The sequence below is a fragment of the Candida jiufengensis genome, assembly GCF_024610255.1.
Source record: "Candida jiufengensis strain CBS 10846 chromosome Unknown scaffold1, whole genome shotgun sequence".
Classification (NCBI taxonomy): domain Eukaryota; kingdom Fungi; phylum Ascomycota; class Pichiomycetes; order Serinales; family Debaryomycetaceae; genus Lodderomyces; species Lodderomyces jiufengensis.
The window spans coordinates 518200-540357 of record NW_026261562.1 but is presented as its reverse complement, the minus strand read 5'-3'; the positions used below and the strand labels follow the sequence as shown (position 1 = coordinate 540357).

The 22158-nt window shown below is 28.6% G+C and overlaps 8 protein-coding genes across 8 annotated transcripts; 5 read left to right on the top strand and 3 right to left on the bottom strand. All coding sequences in view use genetic code 12, as the record gives it.

The window, feature by feature from the left end:
- Positions 1 to 275: 275 nt before the first annotated feature.
- CDC60 (leucine--tRNA ligase) lies at positions 276 to 3545 on the bottom strand (the record flags this gene model as incomplete). Its single annotated transcript, XM_051764670.1, has 1 exon — positions 276 to 3545. One exon carries the CDS (start codon positions 3543 to 3545, stop codon positions 276 to 278), a length of 3270 nt encoding a protein of 1089 aa, XP_051618059.1.
- A 138-nt stretch (positions 3546 to 3683) lies between these two features.
- Positions 3684 to 6401, bottom strand: KGF54_004016 (U6 snRNP complex subunit; the record flags this gene model as incomplete). The annotated part of the gene is made up of 1 exon (XM_051764669.1): positions 3684 to 6401. The coding sequence occupies one exon, from the start codon at positions 6399 to 6401 to the stop codon at positions 3684 to 3686; it is 2718 nt and encodes a 905-aa protein (XP_051618058.1).
- A 241-nt stretch (positions 6402 to 6642) lies between these two features.
- On the top strand, positions 6643 to 7425 carry KGF54_004015 (uncharacterized protein; the record flags this gene model as incomplete). The annotated part of the gene is made up of 1 exon (XM_051764668.1): positions 6643 to 7425. The coding sequence occupies one exon, from the start codon at positions 6643 to 6645 to the stop codon at positions 7423 to 7425; it is 783 nt and encodes a 260-aa protein (XP_051618057.1).
- A 219-nt stretch (positions 7426 to 7644) lies between these two features.
- KGF54_004014 (uncharacterized protein) lies at positions 7645 to 10476 on the top strand (the record flags this gene model as incomplete). Its single annotated transcript, XM_051764667.1, has 1 exon — positions 7645 to 10476. One exon carries the CDS (start codon positions 7645 to 7647, stop codon positions 10474 to 10476), a length of 2832 nt encoding a protein of 943 aa, XP_051618056.1.
- Positions 10477 to 12465: 1989 nt separating this feature from the next.
- Positions 12466 to 14037, top strand: KGF54_004013 (uncharacterized protein; the record flags this gene model as incomplete). The annotated part of the gene is made up of 1 exon (XM_051764666.1): positions 12466 to 14037. The coding sequence occupies one exon, from the start codon at positions 12466 to 12468 to the stop codon at positions 14035 to 14037; it is 1572 nt and encodes a 523-aa protein (XP_051618055.1).
- Positions 14038 to 14349: 312 nt separating this feature from the next.
- RPC19 (DNA-directed RNA polymerase core subunit) lies at positions 14350 to 14760 on the top strand (the record flags this gene model as incomplete). The annotated part of the gene is made up of 1 exon (XM_051764665.1): positions 14350 to 14760. The coding sequence occupies one exon, from the start codon at positions 14350 to 14352 to the stop codon at positions 14758 to 14760; it is 411 nt and encodes a 136-aa protein (XP_051618054.1).
- Positions 14761 to 15480: 720 nt separating this feature from the next.
- DBP2 (DEAD-box ATP-dependent RNA helicase) lies at positions 15481 to 17864 on the top strand (the record flags this gene model as incomplete). Its single annotated transcript, XM_051764664.1, has 2 exons — positions 15481 to 16825; positions 17467 to 17864. 2 exons carry the CDS (start codon positions 15481 to 15483, stop codon positions 17862 to 17864), a joined length of 1743 nt encoding a protein of 580 aa, XP_051618053.1.
- Positions 17865 to 18033: 169 nt separating this feature from the next.
- On the bottom strand, positions 18034 to 21330 carry KGF54_004010 (uncharacterized protein; the record flags this gene model as incomplete). Its single annotated transcript, XM_051764663.1, has 1 exon — positions 18034 to 21330. One exon carries the CDS (start codon positions 21328 to 21330, stop codon positions 18034 to 18036), a length of 3297 nt encoding a protein of 1098 aa, XP_051618052.1.
- Positions 21331 to 22158: the final 828 nt, after the last annotated feature.

Sequence of the window (22158 nt, the reverse complement as noted above, 5' to 3'; positions counted from 1 at the left end):
TGTATTAATTGTATTTTATTCTTAATATTTAAATTCTATTCTATTATTGTATTGAAAATAATTTTTTTTATTTTTTTTATATGTTACCAATTAGAATATTAAGCGTATTTTGTGTTATGATATATTAGATGTAGTTATTAACAACTACTTTACTTATAGAAGTAATAAATTATATCAATACATATTTACCATTATTAGTTCTATCCAATTAGATTTAATATAATATATTTCTATACATAATTTATTTACCTTTATTTACAACTTCAATTTCTTCTCTAAATTTTTGTTAATATAATACCAGGTTCTCCAGGTACTGCATTTTCTTTAATTTTTGATTTTATACTAATTTCAACATCTTCTCCTGTTAAAATATTTTTACCTTTATCACTACCATTATCAAATGATATAATTTCCATATCATTAACTTTTACTGAAAAAGTTGAATTTTTAATAATTGATAATACTTTTTGTAAAATTTCAATTTCATTAAATGTAATTTTTCTATTAAATACTAAATTTGGATCTTCTGTATTTAATCTTTGTTTTAATTGATTTATAAAAGGCATTGCTCTCTTCATATCTTTACCAACTTTTTGTTTAATCAAGGAATTGTCAGATAATTGTTGTTTATCAAAAAGCTCTCTAACAAATTCAATATAATTATCTTGCCATTCTGGGAATGTATTTGAAACCAACAAGGTTAATTTAACGGAATCACCAGTTTCAAGATCGGATTTACCTTTTCTTTTCTTTAATCCTGAACCTTCAACTTCACGGATTGATCTCGATACATATCTAACATATTCTAAAGCATCCAATACAGGTTTTGATACTGGTTTTGATGGCTTTGGGAATTGAGTAGTTTGAACACTTCCCTTTTTATTTAGAACTTCTTTATATAAGTATTCAGCAAAATGTGGAGCAATTGGAGCTAACATTAAAGCTTGATATTCAATATATTTTAAAACAAGATCTTTATGCATTTTGATGGATGAATTGACTGATTCTCTATAAAAATCTCTTGCAATTTGAAAATCAAATAAACCATATTTTAATGCTTGTTTATAATTACTTAAGGAATATTGATTGTAACATTTTTCAATTAAATCATTCATTTCGTTTTCAAAAGCTTCATCAAAAAATGAATCATAATCACCAGTTCTTAAATCTGATGAATTTTTTAATTCATCTTCACACCAATCTTTCAAGGTGGTTAATCTTAAAATTGCTGCATTAGCATTTGCTTCATCAAAATTTGCATCTTCAATTGAATCTCCAGCATCTGCCATTGCAATTCTTGAAGCATCAGCACCGAATTTTTCAACAATTTGTTCTAAAGTCATAAAATTACCAGTTGATTTTGACATTTTTGCGTTGTTTAATAATAAATGACCATTTGCTCTAACACCCTTTGGCCAAAATTTTTTTGGAAAAATTGCAACATGTGAATAAATGAAAAAAGTTAAATGATTTGGAATTAAATCTTTACCTGAAACTCTTACATCTAATGGGTAAAAATATTCAAATTCTCTTCTCATTTCTTTTAATTCTACTAATGGTATATCAGTTTCAACATCATCACGACGGGTGAAAATGTAGTCAAATACTTCATCAGTCAATTGTTCTGGTTTAATATTGAATTTTCCAGGTTTTTGACCATAATAATCCGAATGTAAGAAACGGTCAATTGTATAATAAGCCATATAAATTGTAGAATCGGATAATGATTCAACTAAAAATTGATCATCCCAAGGTAATTTTGTACCTAAACCGAATTTTCTTGTAACAGCCCAATTTTTCATCCATGCAAAAACACCTTCAAATCCATGTCTTGTTTCCTTTGCAAATGTTTCCATATCTTTTAAACACTCAAGAGCTTGACCTAACCAAACTTCCTCACCATAGTCAATATACCATTGATCTTCTAATGATACACAACAATCATCACCAGATCTTGAAATAACTTGATTTTCAGGTTCACTATATACAAATGCATCACCTGAAGCAATTAAATCTTCTTTTACTTTTGGTTTGGCATCTTCAACTTTTTCACCTTTATATTTACCTATAATCATTGTACCGTTATAATAACCTTCTTTGTACGCTGATTCTTTTGCTTCTGCTAATTGTACAGCATCTTTTGGTGATTGGATTTTTAAATCATTAACCAAAAATTCGGCACATTTATCACCGTATTTATCAGTATGAACAATTGGAATTATTTCAGTTTTAACCCAATCTTTTTCGATTTTGTAATATTCTGGTTTATTTGAAAGATCTTTTGTTGTTATATAATCATCTGGAGAATCTGATGGAACACAAGTAACAACTCCAGTTCCCTTGGTGGCTTTAACTGTTTCCATAGGTAAGACTCTTAAATCTTTTAATTCAGCTAATGGAGCATCTATTTTAGAACCAATTAAAGATTTACCATTTAAATGAAGAACTGGTTTATAATAACCTCTTTTTGGAGATAAATTTTGAAATGACATATTCTTGAATGCACGTTCAGTTGTTATGAAATATTCTCCATTACCAGCATCAAATAATCCATAATCAATTTTTGGACTTACAAAACAACAAGTTTGACCATACATGGTTTCAGGTCTTAAAGTAGCAGCCACGAGATAAACCTTATTTTTAGTTAAATCAAAATTATTTTCTTTTAAAATTTTCGAAGCTTCTGGTGCAAATTCATCAACTTTAATTTTAATACCTACATATTCTTGAGGTGTCACACCTTCACCTGATTGTCTGTCATGATCTAAACAAGCTTGTCCATCTTTTTCTGAATAAATTGTATATCTTTCCCCAAATTTAATTTTACCGCAATCTCTTAATCTATTCATTTGCCATCTTACAAATGCATCATAATATGGATTAGCATCAGTTGTAATCATTGAACGTCTCCAATCAACTCTTGCTCCAAATGCTGTAACATCTTTTTGACATAATGGTGGAAAAAATTTTAACCAATGATCAGAGTTGGCAAATTTTGCAACTTCTTCTCTTGGTATCCCTAATTGTAACATAATTTCAAATTGAAATTTAGCTCTTCCAGTTTTAGCAGCTGCTTTTGATTTTTTAGAACTAAATTTAGTTAAATCTTCCTTTTTAACTTCTTCCTTTTTGGCAGTTGGTTCTTCTTCATCTTCAGCTGGTGCGCCTGCAAAATCTTCTCCAAATAATTCAACTTCTCTTTTTATTTTATCGGCTGCTGCTTTTATTGGCATACCAGTGCAATGAAAACCTAATGGAAATAATGCTCTTTTACCATTCATTCTTTCAAACCCAGTTGCAAATTCAACTTTTGATAATGTAAATGCATGACCAGCATGTAAAACCCCATTCATATATGGATATGCCATTGTACTAAAGAATTTTGGATATTTTTCTCTAACTTCTTCAACATTTTCAATTGGTACTTCTTCAAAAGTTGGAGCATCTATTTCAAATAATTTTTCATCAGCCCATTGTTTTTGGTATTTTTTCTCTATTTCAATTAATGCATCTCTTCTGAATGTTTTTTCAAATGTTACACTCATACTTGGTTGAATTTTCGATATTGACTCACTTGAATCTAATCAGAGTGAAAAATTTATTTTTAGTAAAAGGACAGAGAAAAAAAAATTAATGGTACAAAATTCAATGTAAGAAATATTATTTTAGTGATACAAATTTATTTATATTTTTCTTCTTTTGATCGAGGTAGGAACCATTGGTGATTTTTTTGCATTAGCTCTAGAAGCATTACCAGTAGATCTTGTGTTAGTATTGGAAATTATCAAATTTGTAATTTCCTGTTTACTTGTAATTTGAATCAAGTAATTATCTATTTCAAGAGATCCACCATTGAGACCAATTTTACCACAATCTTTAATATCATCAAATTCAATCAAAGCAGAATATAAATGAGGTAGTAGTAGTATTTTATTAACTCTACCATAATTTTTCTCTAAATGATTCTTAATTTGATATTGATTTAGTGATGAATTTATATCGGTAAGACCAACACTTTTTAATTGATCAAAATCTTCTGGGGTAAGATTATTTTGGATTTGTAGTTTTGATACTTTAATTGCTCTATCTTTTATATTAAATCCATCCTTTGACAACGCATCATCAACACTTTCAACGTTTTTGAATGCGATTATAGCAATTCCACCATTTTGTTTCATTCTCCTGTTTTTTGTATCAAAAACTGCTTTTGGTAAAGAAATCAGATCAATCTCCCCAAACTCGGAAAACTCATTTTTCAACTCGTCTTCAGTTATTGAAAATGAGATATTGGTGACTCTTATCTTACGTTCTGACATTGGAGAATTTCTGTCTTTATTCTCTTGTGGTTCTGAATATTTGACCACCCACGTTGATTCTCTATTAAAATTTCCATCCTTGTATTTCAAACCATCATACAATGCAATAGCCTTTTGAGCATTTTCATGATTGACAAATTGAATATAGCAAAACCGTCTTGTTCTATTTCTAAGTTGGGATGGGAATCTTATACTTACAAGTGGTCCAACACTTTCAAACATTTCTTTAACTTGCAACTGACTAAAGGAACTTGGATAATTATTTACAAATAATAAAGTTTTTTGAACTCTAGTGACCAAAATTTCATTAGCCCCCAAAATTTTATGGCTCCTTGTAATTGCTGAAAATACTTCAAGCTCATTTGAAAATTCGATGACTGCTTTTTTTTCACCATTAAATTCGACCAAATTAATATCCCTGATATCACCACAATCACTGAAAAACGTTTTAACATCCTCCTTAGTAACACCTTGTGATAAATTATTAACTTGGACAGAAAATTCTTCTCTTGATCTTTGAGATTCTTCTGCAACATCATGATTCCTTTTTCTTTCAACTGGTAACACAGCTTTCACTTGTCTTGATTGCATAATTTTTTTAACCAGATTGTTACAATAAACTACTGCTTGTCTGTAAGAATCTAAATCACCATCAACCTGTTCGAATAATAGCCATTGATCAGTTATTTTTTCTGGAAAATCTAAATCAAATGTTAATGCTTTCATAAATAAGGATCTTACAGTTTGAAGATTTAAATCAAGTTTCATCATTAGTTGTAGTCCATAAATCCATACATCTGATTCGGTACAAAAAGTTGTAAATAACAGCATTATTACATCAACTGCTCTTTTAGGTTCATTTAATTTCAAATATATTGATATTGCCAATTTTTCAACTGAATGAAGTGGATCCTCATTTTTTAATGCATATTCAACCATGGACTTTAATAAATGATCAATCAGATCAAATCCATCATATGCTTGTTCTCCTTGATATTTAAACTGTATTGTTGCCAACGCCACTAACTTCCAATCGCTATATTCTGATGTCGATTTTAGTTCTATTAAATTCATTCTATCCTCTAATGTTAGATAATGTTGATTACCTTCTGTGCCCAATGCTACACAATTTTTAATACTTTCGGCATAGGCATTACATGAATTTGGAAAAGCCCTGATATAATTGTGTAAAAATGTGTTTATTGTTTCATCTGTAGCTTTTTCTGATGAATAAATTATATACAAAAGGGAAATCCAAATTTGTTGCCAATTATTTGAAAAAGATAATTCATTTTGTGTTGCTCTTGCAAAAATGGCTTGAACTGGAGGAAGATTCCCACCAGACAGATATTTATATACATTTTCCATATATTCTATCCAGATTTCTGGGTCATTTGGATTTTCGATCAATTGAACTTCGTATCGTTCATATTGTGGTATTTTTTTTTTAGTTGATGTGTAAACTTTATTACCCATTTGGATTAATTCATCATAATTTTGACTTTTGTGATTACTTATTAAAGATGAAAATTCTTGAAAACACTCGTCTAGTTGAGCTAAAGGAAAACTTAATCTTTTTAAGTGCAATTTCACTAATAAATCCAAATCACTTGGCTCATTTGTTTTTATAAAATTTTGATAAAACACGTCTAAACCCAATTCCCATATGCTATATCCGTTTTGAAAATCATGACCACAAGTATATAAAGCTTTAAAAATCAAGGATCTGTACTCACTTTGAGACATGTTATTATTTTGATACAATTCTCCGGCTAGTCTTAACGTACTTGTCCATATTGAAACAGTTGAATAATCATCAATTATCAATTCATAAAATTTAAATTCTAACCTTGATCTTTCTTCTTCATCAATTATTGATCTAATTTCAAATAACCAATTATTCAATTCCAGTTGACGAAGTTTAAAATACTTAATTTTTTCAGTATAAACTTTATTAATAATTAATGATCTATCTTGTAAAACCAGTAACTCATTTAAAACTTTATCATAATTTTCACAAGCATAAGGATTTTTATTAATTGATGATTCAAACTGATCTACTATCAATTTCAATTCATCAGTCATTAATAATCATTCATGAAAGTTGTTGAATATTTGTAAATTGGTTGTAAAATTCAATATTGTATAGAATCCATAAAAATGTCATACGTTTATAAAATATTAATAAATAAATATTTTTGTTACACAAAATGGTGGAACATATAATATATCAAAACTCTTCTCATTACAACTTATTAATATTATTATCAAAGATAATAAAAAACTAGCTCACTAATCATAATTTAAAGTTACAAATGGTTACAATATGAATGCGAAAGTGTATCTTCAATCATATGGTTGGAATGAAGGAGAAGCATTACAAAAAGGTGGATTAAAAAAACCAATATTGGTCAAACATAAAAAAGATACAAAGGGTTTAGGACATGATACAAATAATGCAGATATGTGGTGGGAGAAACTATTTGATGGGCAATTAAAAAACTTGCAAGTTGAAAATGACACGAAAAATGGAGAAGTATCGTTCAAACTGGATAATGAATCAGCTTTGAAAAACTTGAAAAAAGATTTATCTCCATTATATAGGATGTTTGTCAAGGGAGAAGGATTACAAGGTACTGTGGGAAAAACCGAGCACGTTAAGGAAGCTCATGTGGATAATTTGACTGAAAAAGCAGCCGAAGAGATAGATAAATTAACACACATTTTAAAGTCAACCAATGGAAAGAGACAGAAGAAGAACAAAAGTAAGGATAAAGTCACCAAAGATTCAGCGAGTAAACATAAGAAGGAAAAGAAGAGGGCAGAAAAGACAAGCAAGGAAGTGAAAGACAAGAAATGTAATGTAAATAAAAAAAAGAAAGACAAGAAAAAGGATGAAAAAGTTAAAAGTAAAATGAAAGATACAGTTTACAAAGCAAAAGAAGATTTGGCTTCAGATGATAGTCGCAAAGATATGAGAAAAAGCAAAGATTCCAAAGAGGAGAGGAATAAGTTGAAAGAAGATCAAAAAATACTACGAAAACGTAAAAGAGAGAGCAGAGAATCAGATAAAGACAAAAAACTAAAGAAAAAGAAAAGATCAGCATAAATAGAGGATAATTTAATAGACATTTTAGCATTTCGAGAGTTCACTGTAGTTTAATTACTCTTTCATAACAAGTAAACCAGTTGATAAAAATATTTTGATGGGCAGTTGGTAGCCGTAGTGATACAAATATGGAATTAATAACACACAATTTAAAAGAGTATTAGTATCTTTAGGCTACAACATTAATTTACTTTTACCCTTTACAACTTTAATGATCATATGCAAAACCATTGGGTTCAAATTACATGTTTAATACTATTGACATTATGGATCAAATATAGAACAACATCATTCTTGACATTGATTGGTGGGGTAGTTTTTACCATAATTGGATACATATATATTCTGATCAGATTTACAACCACAAATAATATCAATAAGAAACAAAAATACTCCAGATTCAAATTTAGTCAACGAAAAATATGGGAAGTAGAATTGAAGCATTTTGAGCAAGAAAAGCATGAACCAAATATTGATACAATTGCACCAACAAATTCTGAAAAATTGATCAACCTTTTTGATCTCATAATTGACGAATTTATAAATTCCTGGTACCGCCAAATCACCACATCAGATTTATTTACGAATGACATCAAGAATGAATTAATACAAATTACAAACAAGACTGTATCAAGATTGAAGAAAATTGACTTGGCAAAATTAATTGTTACAAAGTTATTACCGATTTTTAATAATCAATTTATTGAATTTTCTAAAGTTAAGAAATTTTCTATCAACCAAAACAATTTAGTTAAAGATGATGCGGAATTATTGGCTAGCTTCAGTGATGGAATTTTGCACGCAGGAGTAAGTATGATTGATAGTGACAACCTGGAAAAAAATTATAATGAAAAAATATACTTGAGAAAGCTAGTTGGGAAACTACTATCAATATTGTTATCAGAAAAGGAACAATCAAATGAAATAAGTAAGATCTTTTTGACTGAAATATTAGCATGTACAGCTTTGGACAACGTATTCAATTTATTGTCAGAAGGTGATTTTTATAATCTAATGATTGTCAAAGTAATTGGCGACAGTTTAAGACGAAGAGATCAAGTAAAAGAATTGAGAGCTGTTCTAGAGCAACACTCATTGTCAAGTGGACTAGATCAATCTGCGATGGAAAAGTTGGATGAGCTTTTGGATGATGATACCAAACCAAATGATACCGTGGTTTATAGAGACGGAGCAGAATTACTTGAGGCTATACTAAAATCACCTATCAAACTAAAAGAGTTTAGTGACTTTTTAAAATCCAGTAACAAAATACATCTACTTAATTTTTGGCAAATGATCGAAGAAATAAAATCGCCGTTAGATGATGCTTCAGTAAACTCAAATACGGCAGGTGATGTGGATAAGATAAAAAGCACTTTTTTTGATACAAACCTAATACAAATTGATCCAGAAGACTTGAAAGATCTAAAAGTTGATAAAACCAGTAAAATAGTGCTATACAAAATACAATCTCAGGTATTTGATAATTTAAAATCATACTATCCCGAATTTATTGCATCAAGATATAATCAAACAAAAAAGGATTCAAAAGATGACGTATTAGCGTCTATTGAAAATACATTCACCAATATAATGAATAGTAATTCAAACCATCAGACGGAGATAGGTTTGAATGAAAAAATTAATAGCGATAGATACTCCAAACTATTCGAAGATGATATGTCAGAGGCATCCGACGAAGAAGATGGCGAAGAAGAAGAAGAAGATACATCAGATACAGACGAATCATTTGTAGAAAAAGGATCCGAAAGTGTTGAATTTGCAGCTCCTGGTAATCTTAATTTGGCTGAAGAAATTCCAAGAGTTGAACAAGAAATTGAAAGATTGAAACAACAATTAACCTATTTGGAACCTTTATTGAATAAAGCAGAAATAACAAATAACTCCTCAAAATTTAAAGTGTTGCAGAAATCTAAAATTGGAGTTCAAAAAGACTTACAGTTGAAGGAATTACAATTACAGCAATATATTATACAAGAAAATGATAATAGTTTATTTGGAAAATCAAGAGTGGCTATTGAATCATTAGTTAATGGTAGTGAAAATGGTAAAGAATTCATATTATATATTATTGAAGTTCAAAAATTTTCAAGTGAAAATCCAGATATTATAAAAGCCGGTTGGGTAGTTGCAAGAAGATATAGCCAATTTCATAGATTAAATGGATATTTGAAAAGAAGATATCCACAGGTTTTAAATTTGAACTTTCCCAAAAAATCAATCCTGGTTTTGAAATTTCAACAAAAGAATATTATTGATAATAGAAAATATCTTTTGGAAGTCTACTTGAGAAATTTAGTTAAAATACCAGAAGTTTGTTCAGATAAAGCATTTAGATCATTTTTGTCATCAGAAAACTTTCATTTGAGAAAATTCAAATACAAATTCGAAGATCACCAACCAAAAAGAATCTCAACTTTTTTCAGTAAAAATTGGTATGGGCTTTCCAATAAATCAACTACTCAACATCAAACTAACGAAGAACTATTAGAAAATAAAAGAATAATGGAAAAAGAACTACGACAATTTGATGAGAATAAAAATTCAAATAGTTCATCAACTGTATCATTATCAAATTTACAACCAACAAAACAATCATTTGTCAAACCTATTTGTGACTTATTAATTACTGTTTTCAATTTGCATTGGTTGAAAGGTAGAGCATTAGTTGTTATATTACAGCAAGTTTTCGGTACAGCAATTGAAAAAAGAGTTTATGATTTTATATCATCACAAACAGATTCTTCAAAAATTGATGAAATTTTAACTCTACTTACAAATTTATTATTCCCCAATGGAAAATTTAAAGATCCACCTGAATTAAGATCAAATTTACAAAAATTAAAAACTGCAAATGAAGCAAAATTATTATTTAATAGATATATGAATGAAACTTATTCAAAATTATTTGGTACTGAAAATACAATTTTTGCTTCAAACATATTATTTAATATGATTCAAATTGATCAATTAAATAAACATTTGTTGTTTCAAGTTTTAGATCAAATTATGAATGAAATTTGTAAATAAATTGTCTAGCTATAAATTAAAAGCTGGTAAGATCAATAATCAGATTTTTGAACTAGATGAAGGATCATATTTTTTTCGGTTTTGAATATTCTTTTAATAAAAGTTTCAGAAATCACTTGGAAGAGCCCAATTCTAATTTTATCTAGTCTAAACTAATTATAATGTAGTTTTAGTAATGCGAACCCCGACATTTCAATAATTTCAATAGTTATGAGTCCCCCAAATTTACATTAATTTATGAAAAAATATAAATGTATGTATCTCAGGTTAAAAATTAAAAAATTGAAGTCCAAGAAAAAATTTACCCCATAATTTATAACAAAAACTAGAAAATTATAATCATGAGCAAACAATCAGATTCAATAAAGATATCGTAAATATAGATTTAATTAGATTAGGACCCATTCAAACTGGGCTTATTAAATTATTTGATATCATTTCTTTTTCTTATATATATACGAAATTTTGTATCATACAAGCTTTTTTAGTCTAGTAAATTCTGCCGTCTTAATATGTCAAAAACCATATACGCGTAATTTGTTGCATTACTTTTCAATAGTTATGGTTAAGCATACTCTAAAAAATTTTAGTAAGAATTATATTTCAGCTTGAAATTAATTAATTAGTATTATTGGCTAAGTTACTTCTAACAGAGCTCGTTCAATTCTTTGGTTAAAATTTTATCCTTTGGTATTTAACAAAACGTTTGAAGTCAAAATAAAATTAGTTCCCCAAATTTCTGATAATAAGAAAATCAAATAACAAGCCAGAGATGGAAGTCGAGGGATGATTTACCAAAAATCTTAATTTTACGAAATTCATCGTTAAAGGAATTCACCGAAATTTTATACTATACACAAAATTTGAGAAGAATTATCTTGCCAACTGTCTTCCCCACACTACTCCAGATTTTTCAATACAAAAAAAATCATAAGTTACGTAATTCGAAGCTTGTATTCAATTAGGTCAAAGGCGTATCTTTTGTAACTGATTTAGTAATAATTAGTAAAATAACAGAAATTAATTAGAAAAATTAGTTAGCAAATTAAAATTTAATAAAAAAAATCCCCCACGGAAAAACTCAAGAAATTTCAAGAAAATTTCAAAAAGGAAAAATTAAATTTGAGTTGCCTAAGTAAAAATAGAAAAAATTCCTTTTATACTAAATCTCCAGATGTTCATTTGAATATCTGAGGATCTAATTAGTGTTGCTATGGTAAAATTCGGAATTGCTAATAATACTGTATTATTTTAAAAATTTAGATAGATGTAGTATAATTTTTTTTTCACAAAGTTCTGGTAAAAATTTTTTTTATTGTTAAACGGCCGGAAAAACTTTCTAGGCAAATTTTAAAAATTGAAAAATTTATTCTCGAGACTTAAAATCTCTGCTTGAGAATTATTAAGAATTAATAATAAAAATTAGTACATAGTTAATTTCGAAATTAATCACCCATTACTTGATCATAAAATAACTTTTCGAACGAGATTAGTGAAGGCAATCTTTTGGAATTTTGGGGTTCATCGTAAGATAATTATGTTTCCTCGCTCATAATCAATTCTTCGAATATTTAAATATTCTTAAACTTAAAATACTACTCCTTCCCCACCTTCTTGCTATTCATTTTGTGCTCTTTTGCAATATATTTTTGTTGTATTTGATGCACAACCCCTTAAGTCGCAACACAATAATATAATTAAAAATATTATTTCAAACCAAAACAATCATTAAAAATAAATTTGTTTATTAAATGACTCCCCCAATCACAATCAAAATGACTATGTAACTAGAAAAATTTAATTAAAATAGCTATTTAGTGTTAAAAACTATATAAACCTAGGTTAATTTCCCCAGATCTCATTTTTGATTTCCTTTTCTTTGCTCAATAGACTTATCTTTCATTTCAAACTCATCAGATATAATATTCATTTATCAACAACATTACATTTCACCATAAACCTTTACTATTAATTACATAATCATTCACAATGTCATATGAAAAACCAAATTTTTCACATGTTGAAGATGATAAAAAAGCTCAAATTACTCATATTGAAGGAACAGATTTGAAAGGTTCAGATTCAGAATTGGGACCAAGTTTTATTGAAGGAGAAGAAGAATATTATACAGATTTACCAGAATCATTGCAAGGTTTAACAACAGAAGAATTAAAATCATTAGATAAAAAAACAGTTCGTAAAATTGATATAAGATTAATGACTATGTTAATTGTAATTTACATTTTGAATTATATTGATAGAAATAATATCGCATCTGCTCGTTTAGGTGGATTAGAAAAAGATTTAGGTTTAAAAGGAAATCAATATCAAATTTGTATTTCGATTTTATTCGTTGGTTATATCTTATTTCAAATACCGTCAAATTTATTATTGAATAAATTAGGTAGACCATCTGCTTATTTAGCTGTTGTTATGACTTTATGGGGTGCTATTTCTGCTTGTACCGCTGCTGTCAATAGTTTCGGTGGATTAGTTGCAATTCGTGCTTGTTTAGGTATAGTCGAATCAGCATTTTTTTGTGCCGCTTTAATGATTTTATCTTCATGGTATGATAAAAAAACTTTAGCTTCAAGAAATTCAATCTTATATGCTGGTTCTTTAGTTAGTTCAGCATTTAGTGGGTTAATAGCTGCTGGTATATTAGAAATGGATGGATTAGGTGGTGTTGAAGGTTGGAGATATTTATTCATTATTGAAGGTTGCCTTACTGTTTTAATTGCTCCATTAGCTTATTGGGTTTTACCAGATACTCCATCAAATACCAAGTTTCTTTCACAACAAGAAAAAGATCTTATTCAATGGAAATTAAGAAAAGATTTAGGAAATGTTGATGACTCAGATAAAGAAGCTCAAGTCACTGAATGGCAAGGTTTTAAGTTAGCTGTAACAGATATAAAATTATGGATGATTTGTGGATTGCATTCTTTCTTGACGGCTGCATGCTCCATAACTAACTTCTTCCCATCTGTTGTTCAAACGCTTGGTTTTAATCATACGATCACTCTTTGTTTGACTGCACCTCCTTTTGTTGTTGCTGTTTTTGTTACATTTTTTTGGGCCAAACACGCAGATAAATCTGGTGAAAGAACATTCCATGTCATTATTCCATTAGTATTGTCTTTAGTTGCTTTCATTATAGCTGTTGCAACTTTAAATACAGGTGCAAGATATTTCAGTATGATTTTAATGATTCCAAGTTTATATAGTGCTTTCGTTGTTGTTCTCACATGGATTTCAAACTCGTGTCCAAGACCACCAGCTAAAAGAGCAGTTGCCATTGCATTAGTCAATTGTTTATCAAACACAACTCAAATTTGGACTCCTTTTTTATATCCAGCTCAAGATGGTCCAAGATATATTAAAGCTATGAGTTGTAATATTGCATTTTTAGTATTAGCTATAATCTTTGCTATAATATTAAGAATTAGATTAATGGTATTAAATAAAAAGATAGAAAGAGGTACAATGAATTGGCAAAAGGAATTAGGTAAAGGTAATGATGGTTCAAAAATTTCTCCGGATTTCAGATTCTTATATTAGACTGGGTCTAATTATATAGTTTAAAAATATTTTAATGACAATGAACGACTAAAACGAATTCAAAACTTGATGTAGACTATTCTATCTACTATACTTGTGATGGCGCGATGCACTAGAGCTGAAAATGGAGGATTTTATTTAAGTTTTTTTGAGCACAGAATTTTTATATTTTGCAGCAGTTTCAGATATTTTTTGGTAGCGCTAATAATTCTCTGGAAAAAAGAAAAATTAATTGTCAAGAAGATCATCACTAACAAATTCAACTTATATCATAATAACATAATATCATAGTAATAAACAATCACAACAAAAATGTCAGACGAAGAGACCAAAAAAAACGAGCAAATAGATCAAATAGAGGTAGATCCAACCACAGAATCTCCACAAGAACAACAAGAAGAAGAAGAAACAATATATGACACGAATAAAATAAAATTACTACCAGGATCATCAGAAGACGGTACATCAGCTTCTTTTCAAATACTAGAAGAAGATCATACATTGGGGAATGCATTACGTTATATGATAATGAAAAACCCAGAAGTAGAATTTTGTGGTTATAGTATACCTCATCCATCAGAAAATAAATTAAATATAAGAATTCAAACTTATGGAAATATAACGGCAATTGAAGCATTACATCAAGGTTTAGATAATTTACTGGATTTATGTGGAGTTGTTGAAGATAAATTGACCGATGCATTTAGTAAAGTAAGTAGTTAACAATAATAAATTTGAATTGGGATTTCACATCTGTAGAATTTTTAATTGCTTTATCGGTGAGTAAGTTTGAATTAATATTCACAATGAGGGTTGTGCCTCCTTTGAGTTTAAGAATTTTAATATTCTGCAAGGAGGATGAAATCCCCTTTAATACGAATTCCAGATTTTATGCTTAAAAATAGAATATCAATCATAAATATACATCACATCTGTTTAACCTTATAATATCAATCATCTAAGTAGTTGGGTTCGTCTGTCCGTTTCTCAATTGTTATCTAATTCAAAAAGTTTAAACGTCATTTTTGACAATAAATAATTTTAGGAATCTAAAATTCAAAAAGTACTATAAACTTTTGAAATCTCCTACAAATATTTGATTCTTTTGCTCAGTTTCATGCGTCCTACCTTATCAATAAGAAGGTGGCTTCACCTTGTACTATTCTTATTTATTCTACTCTTAATCTTTGTAAATTCATTAACAATAAAAAAGTGAAACATATTTAATGAAATTTCTTTTTTCGCGAGGTCTAATTTCATAAAATTTATATTTGTGTATTATTTAAATTTTTATAAGGGATGGCCAAAAATATAATTTTTTTTTTATTGATAACAGATTTTTAATTTTTTTTCTAATACTATCTTCTTTCTTTTTAAACAACAAATTAATTATAATCAATTTTATAGTATAGTTTAATCAATTAAAATAATATATAATTAATAATGTCTTATAATAATAATTCAAGTGGTGGATATAGAGGTGGTTCAAGTAATGGTGGTGGTTATGGTAATAGAGATGGTGGATACCAAAATAATAATAATAGTTATGGTGGTAATAGTGGTTCAAGAGGTGGTTTTGAAGGAGGAAGAGGTGGATTTGGAGGAGGAAGAGGTGGTTCAAGAGGTGGATTTGGTGGAGGAAGAGATGGGGGTAGAGGTGGTGGTAGATTTAATGATCAACCAAGAGCTGAATTATCTACACCACAATGGGATTTAGAAAATTTACCAAAATTTGAAAAAAATTTTTATAATGAACATCCAAATGTTCAAAATAGATCAGATAGAGAAATTGAAGAATTAAGAAAAGAAAATGAAATGAGTATTCAAGGTCATGATGTTCCTCATCCTATTACTTCATTTGATGAAGCTGGTTTCCCAGATTATGTTTTAAATGAATTAAAAGAACAAGGTTTTCCGAAACCAACCGCTATTCAATGTCAAGGTTGGCCAATGGCTTTAAGTGGTAGAGATATGGTTGGAATTGCATCCACTGGTTCTGGTAAAACTTTATCTTATTGTTTACCAGGTATTGTTCATATTAATGCTCAACCTTTATTAAAACAAGGTGATGGTCCAATTGTTTTAGTTTTAGCTCCAACAAGAGAATTAGCAGTACAAATTCAAACTGAATGTAGTAAATTCGGTAGTTCATCAAGAATTAGAAATACTTGTGTTTATGGTGGTGCACCAAAAGGTCCTCAAATTAGAGATTTAGCAAGAGGTGTTGAAATTTGTATTGCTACTCCAGGTAGATTAATTGATATGTTAGAAGCTGGTAAAACTAATTTAAAAAGAGTTACTTATTTAGTATTAGATGAAGCTGATAGAATGTTAGATATGGGTTTTGAACCACAAATTAGAAAAATTGTTGATCAAATTAGACCAGATCGTCAAACTTTGATGTGGTCAGCTACATGGCCAAAAGAAGTTCAAAATTTAGCAAGAGATTATTTAGTTGATCCAATTCAAGTTACTATTGGTTCATTAGAATTAGCTGCTTCTCATACTATTACACAAATTGTTCAAGTTGTTACTGAATATCAAAAAAGAGATATGTTAGTTAAACAATTAGAAAGCGCTTTAAACGATTCAAATTCAAAAGTTTTGGTATTTGCTTCAACTAAAAGAACTTGTGATGAAGTTACAAGTTATTTAAGATCTGATGGTTGGCCTGCTTTAGCTATTCATGGTGATAAAGAACAACATGAAAGAGATTGGGTATTAAAAGAATTTAGACAAGGTTCTCATTCTATTATGGTTGCAACTGACGTTGCTGCAAGAGGTATTGGTATGTAAAAACAGATTTTTTTTTCGGTGTTTATTAACTATACTATTTTTTAGGAATAATTATTCAAAACAAGATGATTTATTTGGCTGGTCCAAATAAATGGAGAGATTTTTTTTTTTCAGTTTAATGATTAGGAAGAACAAGTTGGAGAGAATACATAACTAGAGTGTGAATTAACGTCATACACATATTAATAAGTTTTTATAATGACATTCTTATACAATAATTTTATTTTGTGGTAAGTGCCTGGTGCAATTTTATTGCCTTGAATAAGTGGATATCACTTAAAAATTTGAAGGCATTTTTCGTAAGACCATAAAAGTATAAGTGCGTTAGCTTGAACAAGTTAACAAAAAACATCACAATTCTTGGAGTTGTGTTTTGTCATTTGAAAATTGATTTGTGTGTATACTTTAATTAGTTTTGTATTTTGTTTTTCTTCTGAATTAATAAACAAGTGATGGATTTGGTTGGTGTTTGGGTTTTTGATTTTTTTTTTTACCCATTCATTCAACTCATTCATTACACTGCTGATAAATTTATGAATCTTTCTGTAGTTTCTTATTTGAAATGTTCCTAGAATCAATGTTGTTCATTCAACTTTTAATTTAATGTTACTAACTTTATAATTTTCTCTTTAGATGTCAAAGGTATTACTCATGTTATCAATTATGATATGTCAAATAATATTGAAGATTATGTTCATAGAATTGGTAGAACAGGTAGAGGTGGTGCAACAGGTACTGCTATCTCATTTTTCACTGATGGTAATAAAAAATTAGGAGGGGATTTATGTAAAATTTTAAGAGAAGCTCATCAAACTATTCCACCAGAATTATTACAATATGATAGAAGAAGTTTTGGTTCACATATTAGATATGGACAAGGTAGAGGTGGTAGAGGAGGTTTTGGTGGCCGTGGTGGAGGTCGTGGTGGAGGTCGTGGTGGTAGAGGAGGATTCGGTGGTGGCCGTGGTGGCGGAAGAGGTAATTATCAAACTGGTTCAAATTCTGCTCCAATGGGTAACCGTCGTTACTAAGCTTTACCTAGTGGATTTATTTTTTTCATTTCATTCAATTTAATTTGCTAAACTTGATTTTTTTATAAATATATGTGACTTTTTTTAATAGAATAATAAATCATAAAAAAAATACTGTAATTTTTAGACTCTATAAATCAACAATATGCATTTTTTCTATTTATACTACTTAACCAGATATAATTAAATTAGCAGTCATTGTATCAAATCTTTCTCTAATTAATTTAGCTTCAATTTCTAATAATTCATGATAAATAGCTTCACCCTTTGATCCATGTTTTTGTAACATTTCTTTTAATTTTGTTTGTGTTAATTTCCAAACTATTGAATCATTTACTGTAGTATATATAAATTGTCTATATTGAGAAGCATCATCAAAATCTCCAAATGCAACTAATGGTACTATTGAACAATGTAATTCTCTACCTTCTGTTTCAAATTTTACTACTGATCTAATAAGACCAGATTCAACTAAAAAGAATGATGGTTTATCATTTAATGTATCGTAAAATTGTAAATTTTCTGGAATTTGTTCTTTTATGAAATATGGAGCTAATATTGACCAAAATTCTTCATCTTTTTGTGATAACCCTTGGAATGTAATCATCATTAATGGTAATGGTTGCTTTTTAAAAATATCATTTGAAGTTTGATGAAATCTACTTTGAGATTTTTGTTCATCCAATACTGTTTTACTTGCTGCTTGAAATACTTGTTTTGTTCTTGGTGTACCAAAATCAAGTCCAAATTGATTGAATATTTTATTACCAAACGACGTAGGAGATTGTATTGTTTGTACTTTATTATTATTTTGAACACTAGGTACTGATCTTGATGATGTATGCTGATGTTGTGAATCTATTGGGTGATGTTTTTTCAAAGTTTTGTAAGTTTTCAAAAATGAATTTTCACACCATTCTAATGCATAGTTTAATGAACTAAATAATTCAATTGGTGGATCAGTATTGTCAAATAATCCAGCATCACGTAATCCCTTAATGGTGTCATCCTCATCTACCACAGACGAAATAATTAATTGAGTTTTAAATTCATTTGTTAAATTTAAAATTCTTCTAAACCCTTCAGCTGCTGAAAAATCAATTGATATAACTCCCTTCATATCAATTATCAAAAATTTTTTAGGTGATGAATTAAATTTATCATGCTCAAAAATTTTCTTGATTTCTTTTTCAACTCCACCTATTGATCCAAAAAATATAGTACCTTGTAATTTAATAATACAAATTTGTTCACCAACATTTTTTAAAAACTCTTGTTGTTTAGGATGTCTTAAAACAGTTGATCTTGCAACGTTTCCTGAGTAAATACCTTGCACCACTGGAGTTCTACCTGCTTCAACAACAAATGATAAACAAGCCAATAATATACCAATACCAATACCAGCAACAAAATCAACTGCTCCCATTGTAACTACAATGATTATTATAGTAGTATATTCAATTGGTCTTAATCTACCCCAAGTATCATATACTGATTCTTTTAATAATTCATATCCTAATAAATAAATTAATGCTCCAACAACACATACAGGAATATATCCAATTACAACTGGACCTGCCATCATAACTATTGCTGTTGCAACAGCCAATAATATACCTGCACCTCTATCATCAGCTCCGGCTCTAATGAACAATACTGAGTTTGTATAAACAAGATAATTTTGTATTGACCCAACTAATCCAGAAATAGCATTTGAATATCCATGAGCAACTAATTCTCTATCAACATCAATATCATCCATACCAATAGATACAGCTAATGCAGGTACATTTATAGGAACATGTAATATACCAAAGAAAGTTAATGCTAACATTGTTGGTAATTGTTTTAAAATACAAAACCAATCAACTAATTTAAATTTGTATAATTCATAAAATGAATACCAAGGTTGATCATCTTCAACAGCTGGGAAAATCCACCCTGAATCTCTTGCTGTTGTTAAATTCCAACTTGGAACAATTAATACAATTAAATGGAAAATGACAAAAACTAATATAAAATAAATCGGCACTAATAATGAATTATGAATTTTGTGTTGTAATATTACCAAAATAATAGCTAACACTAAAGGTGTAGTCCATTCCAAAAATGTTATATGATTGAAAAATAAATATTTAAAAGTTTCATAATTATAAATTAAACCACCTTCTAATCTTGAAGATACTTCAATACCTGTTGCAACTAAAAAATAACCAACACCTCCAATACATCCCACTAAAATATGTCTAGGGAAAAAACCAACTAGTACTCCTAATTTTAATTTACCCAATAAAAAGAAAACTAATCCAGTAATGATAGATGATACAGCATAAGAAGTAATAGTTGTAGCAATTATTGCATCATCACTTTCATTATTCATTTGTTTTGATATAGCTAATGCCATTGTATGGAAAAAAGGAGTAACTTCAATCATCTCAGATCCAATCCCTGCTTTAAAAGCAGAACCACCTAATGAATAAACTAATTGAGAAACGATACATGATACATAAAACATTGCTAATCCAGCAGGTGCTAATGAAGCAAATAATGAATCACTTATTGGAAACATAATCATACCATACGATAACCCATCTAAAATGTTCAATAGAGTTCCTAAAAATACACCTGGTAAATATTGTAAAGGTTTCACTAAAACTTGATGGAGCGTACTTGGTTGTGGTTCCTTTTCAGGTATTGTAGAGCTTGAAGATTTGGCATAATTTTGATGAGCTTCTTCGTCGAGTTTTGTAGGTTTACTATTCCATTCTGGTGGCGTTTGATGATTATAAGAATTTTTATTAGTGGTTGTGTAATAATTATCTGGAGAGCCTGACAATAATGGAGTTGTGCTTGAATATGTATGAGATGATTGTCTTCTATTCGTTATTGAAGTTGGTTTTGCTTTTGTATACGAAGAATCTATATTTGGAGGTTGTTGATCTTCCTCTTCAATCGAATAATCATTCTCGTAGGTATTATTTTGGTTTTGATCTTGATCTTGTTCATCACTATTATTATCATCCACTACACCAATATTTGCTAAATTTGCAGTTTGTTCATGAACTTCATTCCCAGTATTTATTTGTGGAGAATACATATTTGAAACCATACTTGGTCTATAACTCATACTAACATAACTTCTACCTCCAATATCAAAATTTGAATTATTATTGTTTGGATTATTTGAATTGTTGGTGTTATAATTAAAAGCTTCACTTAATGAATAATTTCTTAATCTATTATTTGTACTTCCTTTATTCTTGCTTGAATGATTTGGTAAACTATTTTCAATTGATAAAAACAGTTGATGATCTATGTTATTGTTTTTGTTGGTTGTAGAACTTGAATCAGAATTTACTACTGTGGTGGCATCTAAAAAATTCGATTTATTTGAATTACTACTACCTTCAATTGGATTTTTATTATTGTTCCCATTTCCATACGTATTATTAAATGAAAAACTCATAATTTTAATTTATATAATTGACTTTGAAAAGTCTAAATTTAAGGTATTAGTTGACTATAATATTTAGATTAATTCGTATAATTTGCTTGTGAATTAAAATAGCAGTAAAAAATTGGTTGTCTGATCTCTCTTCTCTTTAAATACAAAAATATTAATAAATGAAAAACACAAACTATAAAGATGGTTTAATAAATGTAACCTATTATTATATATCTCTGCTAAGATGAAGTATAAGAAATTTAATCTAATTAATTGAAATTATCAGTGTTTGGAATTATAATAATTTCTAAGTATGTACAACTGTGTTTTGAATATTATAAAAATTTCACAAAATCTTTAAATATTATTAAATTGAAATATTATTTTACTATTTAATATTATAATCTATAATAAAAGAAGTCATAATTGTACAATTGGTCTTTAATAAAATAGGTTGAAAGGGGAAGACAATTAAAAACGTTTAAAGTTACCATAGTTTTGAAAATTTTTTAAGCATCTTTAATTGGAGTAAGATAAACAAATTTAATTTAAAAATAGAGAGCTGATCTTTTGAATAAATTGCTCCTACATAAAACTAATTAAATTTTTTTAAATTGATCTACAAATTACGAATTAAATTAAACAATCATTTAATTAACTCCTGAAATTGTTTAAATAAATTTTATTGGACTAGTCAGCTTACTTCAGCTTATTGAATGAGAATCAGTAACTAATGTTTCAGTGAGTTATTCTTTTTATTTGAAATTGAATGATTAAAAGTGTGTGTCAACTGTGACTTAAAAACCGTTTTGAAAAAATTCTTAATGCACTTGACAAAGAGAAGAAAAA